General features: G+C 31.5%; 1 protein-coding gene across 1 annotated transcript; it reads right to left on the bottom strand.

The window, feature by feature from the left end:
* Window positions 1–999: 999 nt before the first annotated feature.
* LOC111986085 (wall-associated receptor kinase 2-like) lies at window positions 1000–7575 on the bottom strand. Its single transcript, XM_065781628.1, has 3 exons — window positions 6593–7575; window positions 6254–6418; window positions 1000–2534 (listed from the first exon to the last, which is right to left on the bottom strand). Exons 1-3 carry the CDS (start codon window positions 7470–7472, stop codon window positions 1330–1332), a joined length of 2250 nt encoding a protein of 749 aa, XP_065637700.1. The 5' UTR covers window positions 7473–7575; the 3' UTR covers window positions 1000–1329.
* Between the last annotated feature and the right edge of the window lie 711 nt (window positions 7576–8286).

Below are 8286 nucleotides of genomic sequence, written 5' to 3'. Positions count from 1 at the left end.
CTTCACTGAGCCATGTCTTTACTAGTTATCTAGATCCCGCAATTAGCTCCAAATTGCATCCGCCAATCGATGGCTTTTTCCAATGCTTCTCACACATATCAAAACTTCCATTAACACTTAGATTGTGTGAGGTAAGTATTTGGGCTAAGAACCTCTCAATGATTTGTAATTGGAGAGGTAAGAGAAGAGGAAAACTAAGAGAAATTGTATAGATGATTGTGGGTTTACAATCTCTAACTCTCAAGTGTATTGCTAGGGTTTTCTCTCTGAAAATCTCCTTACAATTTTGTGGGTAATGTGGGCTTATATAGTGTTGGTAAAGCAATGAGAAAAGCGCACTTTAAAACGTTTCAGGTAGAGAGTTTCGCGAGTCACTCACGACTTGGTCTAAGTTGTGAACTGACTCACGAAATACAGCCTGGCAAAAGACTGTTCAGATTCCAGCATGTGTTTCTCATTTGACCTTTTGCGGGTTGTCCCCTCGTGAGCCAGTCGCGAACTTTACTATCTTTACAATTCTTCACCAAACTCTCACACTCAAACTTTACATTAAATCTCACAAACATATAGAGAAATGATTGAACAAAATTCAATCAAATTTAACACGGAATAAAAGCCAACATAAAACATAGTTGTAAATCACAACTTTACAAATCCAATTTCAATTTGAGAGCTAACTATTCTCTCACCATTGACAACTTCATTTTCAAATTGTTTACGCGGTTTAAGTTTTTTTCTACTTTATCACTGTTTCTTCTTACATTGTGTTTCTATTTTATCAATTTCATTTTTGTGAACTAATCTATAACATATTCAAAAGCAAGATAGTGTCATACAGAATTTCTTTTTCACTTCTACTTCCACCATCTAGTCCAACTAATTTTTGGTAACCAAAAGAGATACAGTATATGGTTAACTATAAATTGTGTAAAAAGGGAGGAAGAGAGAATTAGAAAATTCATAGGCGCAGCAACAAAAAGAAATGGATAAATGGAAAATGCACTTAACCAAATGATTACAATCAATATAAAAGACTCAATCAGAATCCTACGTCTCCATCATACATATAACCTAATGATACAAGTACTCACTTAATTACTACAACTTTTAATAGTCATAACCTAGCTCCCAAGATACATACAAGTTACAAGGCACACATGATAATATTCAATAAATACTCATCTTATTTTAAGACAGACCCATAGGCTAAGTCCAACTTTCCAAACAACTTTTGAACTTCCAAGATTCTCAGTTGATTGCTTACTTGGTAATAACACCACAGCAAATTTAATAATCAAGTGTACCAATATATTAGCGAAGAGTAAGTAATTATCTCCCATTATCTACGAGTTTCAATAATTGGTCTTTCATGCTATCATACTCGGCAGCTGTACTGGTAGAACAACCTTCAATTTCAAAAGAGTGACTAGTTGCACTGAGCAAGTACTCAGTCTTTTTTGTATTGGCATCAATGCTTCCCAATGAATATTTTTCCATACTCTTCAATCCCTCTAGCTCTGTTGCCACCTCTTTCATAGAAGGTCTATCCTCCCCTCTCAACTTTAGGCACCTTTTTGCAACATTAGAAACTTCCTTTAGTTGCTCCATATTACCCTCATTGACAATGTGAGTTTCAAGAATTTGAAGTAGGCGATCCTCTTTTATAGCAGAAACAAAGGATATTGCTAGATTTCTATCAATTTCAGGCCTATCAAAAGAAAGTGCCTTCTTACCTGTCAGCAACTCTGCCATAACAACGCCAAAGCTATATACATCACTTTTTTCTGTTAGTTGGCTAGTTTGCAAGTATTCTGGGTCCAAGTACCCCAAAGTTCCTTGCACCAAAGTGGTCAATTGTGTTTGATCAAGAGGTACCAACCTTGAAGCTCCAAAGTCAGCCACTTTTGCTGTGTAATTATCGTCTAATAGTATATTTGCAGTTTTCACATCTCTATGTATAATTGGCATAGAAGTTGCTGAATGCAAGTATGCAAGTGCTTCAGCAGTTTCTGTTGCAATCTTCAGACGTTTTTCCCATGAAAGTAAGGATGATCGGCCTTTATCATGAATGTGCTCACAAAGAGTCCCATTTGTAATGAATTCATAAACTAGTAAGGGCACTTCTGTTTCTAGGCAACAACCAAATAACTTAACCACATTCCTATGACTAATTTGGGTAAGCACAATCACTTCATTTATGAATTGCTGAATTTGGCTTTGATCACCAATTTTTGACTTTTTAATGGCAACGACTCTGTTATCAGATAGTTTTCCTTTATACACTGTTCCATAGCCTCCTTGGCCAAGGATTGTATTCTCATCATAGTTGTTGGTGGCCTTTTTCAACTCTTCTGATGTAAAGATTTTGGTTGTCTCGATAGACCATTGTTTACTAGAAAGTTGCTGTTTTAACAATAGGCCACCATTTTGTTGAAAGAATTTTTCTTTGATTCTGATGTGCTTTCTTCTTTTCCAACCCCAAAGTATCCAAGAACCTCCCAAAAGAACTACTAAGAGGCTTATTATGCTGATACCTGCACATACTCAAACATGCATTTTCTCAGCAAGTAGGACATTTTAACTTTATACTTTTGTTAATATCATTGCCTTCGTAATGGCAAACATTTTGACACGATAGAAAAATAAATATATAACATATGTATCATATGAAGATGACACCATCAATATTTTATTTACAGTGTAGTTTGCAGTTGACTGCTAGAGTAACATATACTATGAGTGATTATCAAATTTCTTTCATCTAAAAAAAAAAAAAAATAGCACAACTAAAAGAGAACTGGTGAACCAAGTTTGACTGGACATCGATCCTTTCTAAAAAAGACAATGTCCCTTTGTTGGTTGAGAATAAGAAAATTAGCTAAGAATATATAATTTCTTTGAAAATACCATGGTAAATTTAAAACAATATTTCAACACAGAGTATATGTGGTTCAACATTGTTCTTACGTCCAAAGGAGTGAACAACTAATACTTAATAACTCATTAAATGTGAAAATAGGATTAAAACAGTATTTACATTACCTAACACAATCCAGGGTTTTCTCTGAAAAAAAAAAAAAAAAAAGGTCTAAATTCCTAAAATGCCATTGTATCTTATAGTGCGCCGTTATTCGAACTATCAAACCAACTATAATTAAGGCCCTTTGACTATTGCCCCAAAGTCAAATATGAGCCAACTTTAAAATGCATTGCCTTTGACTTGTTTGGGCAATGAACCTAGTTGAGAATCAAAATCCTCGTTTATGTAATAAAATTTTTTATTATTATTTTTTAAACTTTTTTTTTTTAATAATTTGATTGTTACAGTGAAAAATTTTGAAAGTGTCTATTATAAACATTAAAAATGTATAAGGTGTTATAATACTTTTGTCAAATAGTTTTTTAAATATAAGAGATGTAAATAAGGACATAAGAAGATTATTTTGTTTTTTTTCTCTTTGAACTCAACTACTTCAATTAATTGCTAATATTTATATAATAATAATTATTGTTATTATTATTTATATATAATGATCTTCATAATAACCATATATGGTTATTACGAAGATCATTATTTTATTTTATTATTGCTATTATTTATCTATCATCATCCTCGTTCATTCATTTATATTGATATCTCTTTCCCCTACTTTCTTAATTTCTCTTTCCCAAAATAATGAATTATAAAAAAAAAAAAGGGGTTGGATATTGAATATCATTTTGACAAATAAATTAGGATTTTTATTTTAATTTGTTAAATCTATTAAAAAGTGAAATAGTACACTAAAGAGTTTTAACATCGAAGTTTAGGATTCCAGCTTTAGTTTAGGATCATCTATTTAAATTTTCATGCAAACTTGAAGAATTTGAAACGTATTTTTCATTTAAACAAACCAGTTTTTCAAACATACCCTTAAACAACGTCCTCATCTTTTCTCTATTTCATTAAAATAATATTTTTATTCTTTTTTTTTTCTCCCTCAATTTCTGTATTTCATTAACTTATTTCTCCCTACACTTAATCCATACCCAACCTACTAAATTCAAGAGAACCTAGAGAGAGAGAATTTTCTTGAGGTTATGTTTGTGACGGTTTGTTGGTATTGAGAACAATTACAAAATAATTAAGGGTTTGGAGAGCTATAATGACTATTTAGATGTAGAAAATCACTATAGCAAATGATGTGTGTAAATTCTTAATCGTCCATAATAAAGGAGTAACGTACAAACCTAATAGATGAATGGCCGTTGAAGATAATAAATGTCTAGTACTTATGGGTAAGTGTTTCCCAATTCATAAATGAGAACATTCATTACCAAAATGAAGATGAATGCTATTAAACCAATACCATATGGAAGAAAAAGGTAGGCATTTTGATATCTACAAACTAGCCATATTATTCTCTCAAATTGTATTATTAATTGAATTTTTTTAACTATTTTTAACTTGATCATTGGAGGGCCTTTGGCCAACACCATACTAGTATTCTTTCCCTTTTTTATTTGACTTTATTTGTAGATCGATTGTTAAAGAAGCCCTAACATCGTCAATCAATATAGACAAGAATACAATTGACAATTTCTTGCATCGTCAACAAATTTATTTTTTAAAGTGCTATAGTGATTCTCTGGGCACAATAGTGATATGTAATACATCTTTCACATGGAATGAACTCATGTGAGAGGAATATTACATATCGTCATTACATTAAAAAAAAAAAAAAAAAAAAAAATTTATTCAACAGCAGCCATTGGAGCTTCAATTTTTTTGTGATAGTCTCTAGGAAATAAAGAGGAACAGCTCTTTTTCAACTTTTAAACGTTTGAAGCTAATTAAAGATGGTGCCCTTTTAGTATATGACGTATATGCCTTGGCTGAGAAAAATCATAACCATAAAGAATGTTTTATTATTGTAGCTTTTAAATCGAGTCCAACTGAAAAAACCTAAACAGAGAAGATAGATAAAAGAGGATAACGTTGATTCTTTCTTTTATTACCGTGCCACTTTCTCCAACAAAAGTGTGACTAACGTGACTAATAAAGTTGGAGATATTTCTCCGTTTTGATCTATTCTACAGTTACATCATAGACTTACGTTTGTCGTTTAGTTTAAAGAAGCGGAGCAATTCACCAAAAAAAAAAAAAAAAAAAAGAAAAAAAAGAAAAAAAGAAGAGGATAAGTGCGTTTGGTAGGGGGAGTTTGTGTCATTTTAGGTTAAAAGAAAGTGACATATTTAATAGTTTTTGATGCGTTTGATAGGAAGAAAATTTGAAAGAGCATGGAAGAGAGCAAAGGGAAGGTACTGATTAAATGGATTGAGAGCATTACGTTGGCCATATTATACCTTACTGAGTTTCAATTTCTTTCTCGATCATATACTGTATTTTATCAATTTTATCTCTTTTTTATTAATTATGTCAATTTCATCCCTCAATTTTAAAAATCAAATCAATTTTACCTTTAACTAAATCAACTTATAGGCATAAAAATGACTTCATATTGAGTTGAGGGAAAGAACTGAAAAATTAAAGGAACTTCTTTTGGAAGTTTTAAAGATGAAATTGACATAATTAAATGTATAAGACGAAAATTGAAACTAAAAATATATGAGGACCAAAAAATTGTAGTGTGTAATTGTCTCAATTTTTTTTGCAAATAATTTAGCAATTAGCTTTTTTTAATTTTATTTTATAGTTCTTTTAATTTTATTTTTATAAATAAACTAGCTTTTAGAATTCTTTCCTCCCCCTTTCTCCTCATATTTTCATTTTCTTACCTTTCTATTGTTCTTATAAAAAAATGGAAAAAAAAAAGAAAAGAAAAGACTAAATCAGTATGTATTTTGATTTCACTTATGAATAAGACCAATAATTAATTTAACAAAGTTCATTAATTAGTAAATCTTTGTGTTTTTTTTTTTTTTCGGTGGGGGAGGGGGAGCTGCTAAGCTTTCAATGTAAATATATTAGTGTAATATATTTATTTGAAAAAGAGTTTATAGTTTTATTTAATTAAAACTGAGTTATTTGTTAGCATATTTCTATTTGTTGAGTGGCAAAGCTTATTGATTGTGATTCGGCATCATTAGGACTTCAAATGATTTTCAAAGAGATACTATTTTTTTTTGACAGGTAAAAAAAAAAAAACATATTTAGTTAAACGTATATTTTTTGTTATTTTAATCCATATATGATGCATCACACAAATATTCTGTTAATAATAAAAATAATAGTAGTCCTATATATACTTACACAATGCAATAATGATATCCTTAGATTGGCTGACTCGATGGCAACCTGTTGTACTTGTATGTTGTTCGTACCCCTTCTTACAAGAGCATTTATAATCCCCATGAAGGTTGGTGCATATTTCGTTTTTGGCGCAGGGAGAGGGAGAATTTTGGCACTCATCAATATCTGAACCACAGTGCAGACTATCAAAAGTTAGCAATACAATCTCTATACTTATGCAGCAACAAAGAACTCAAAATAAGAACAGATTCTTTTTCATGCAACAAATGGGTAATATCTTGTTTACTAAACTCCAAAAAAAAAAAAAAAAAAAAAATCCAAATGTTTGTTAGCTAATACCTTTGCAACCATGAACGAGGTATGGGTTTCCTTCAAAACCTGAGGAACAATTGCAACGGTACCCAGGACCGTTAGTGGAATTGTAACATGTACTGTTTTCTGCCTTACATGCATAGCTTTCTGAATTTCCTTTTGCATCTTCGCATGTCTCGTCTCCAACTGCCCAATCAAGTACCATTGGAAAAGTCGTTCTATTTTGTAAAATTTCCTGACGTAGGAGCGAAATGTTGTATGTCTCTTCTGTAACTAAACCGTAATCACATGAATTTAAGTTGGTTGCCACGACATTGTTTTGTTCAACGTCCCAAAAGTTCACTGAAAAACCTGAAACTCCTTTTGGTATAGGAGCTTGACAGCAGCCAATGCCAGAGCATTCAGAAGTGTCCACCACACTGTCGTTGTCACAGAGTGCTGCGCATCCAGTAGGATATTTCTTTCCCTGTGATGAATAGCCATCAAAAAACCCAAAAATGTTACAACCCACTGCAATGAACTTGTTCCTCGTATACGAGATATGAAAGTTTGACAGAGTGTTGTCTGCTCTAAACTCCGACGTGTTTTCGGGGACACCTTTGGAACAACGACGGGCTTTGGAGATTGAGACTTGCAATTCACCATCCAGTGATATGTTGAGCACAGGTACTTTAGTATAAGACAGAAATGGTTTTGGTGTAGTCTCAGAAGTGTTGTCACAAGTGATGAGGAAAGATTCATTAAGGTAGCAACCCTTTTCTGTTCCAAACGGGAAGGGGATGCTAACATTTCCACAGCTTACGTTTCCACAGCTCGAATTGGGTTGAGATGCTTTTGTTGCTGCTAAAACTATCAACCCAAGCAAAAGCAGTATCTGTTGCTTTAAAAGCACTCCACATAAAGCCATGGTTTTCCCTTTTCTTTCTCTGTTTTGTTTTGTGCTATCAACAACCGTGAATAGCAAACTTTATAGATGCAAAGGTACCTTTTTCGAGAGACAAATCACTAGATATAATTCTGTATTTGGTCGCTTGGGTGAGCAATATTAATTGGCCAAAATCATGAGAGAGAAAGAGAGAAGAATAGCTAATAATAGAAATTAGAGGATCCTATGATATCCGGAACAGTGATGGAATTGTTAAACTTATTATATTAAATGAGTTCATTTTAATCCTAGAAATTTGAGGATCCTATGATACATGAGTGTTAAATGATTAAATTCATCATTTTAATTCAAATTAAAATTCATTTAGTTGTGCATTAACACAATCACAAAAGAATTTTAAGCATTTTAACATACTTTACTTAAAAAAATTATGTCAATTATGAAGAATGAAAAAAGCTTTTAACTAGCCTTATAAAACTCTCTTGTAGTTGGATTCAGATCTTTTAGATTTTCTAAAGTATTCTACCAATTAGATTTCTTTAAATTTTAAAATTTTTTTAGTGATTTAATGGTCTATATTTTGTCATGTTAGCATTCTACTAGCAATAACCTTAATTGTTTTGTTTATAATATTATTTTATTATTTTAAGAATATTGTCAGTAGAATGATGATATGGTAGAATTTAGACCATTAAATTATTAAAGTATGATTAGAATTTAAGAAAATCTATTGATAAAATACCCTAAAAAATCTAAAAAATCTAAATCTTGTGTAGTTAAAAAAAAAAATCTGAAACTTTTAGGAAAAAATCCACAATTATAAATCATTGCTGAC

This window comes from Quercus suber, unplaced genomic scaffold (assembly GCF_002906115.3).
Source record: "Quercus suber isolate HL8 unplaced genomic scaffold, Cork oak 2.0 scaffold_273, whole genome shotgun sequence".
In the NCBI taxonomy this organism is placed as follows: Eukaryota; Viridiplantae; Streptophyta; class Magnoliopsida; order Fagales; family Fagaceae; genus Quercus; species Quercus suber.
This window is presented reverse-complemented; position numbering and strand designations above follow the sequence as displayed.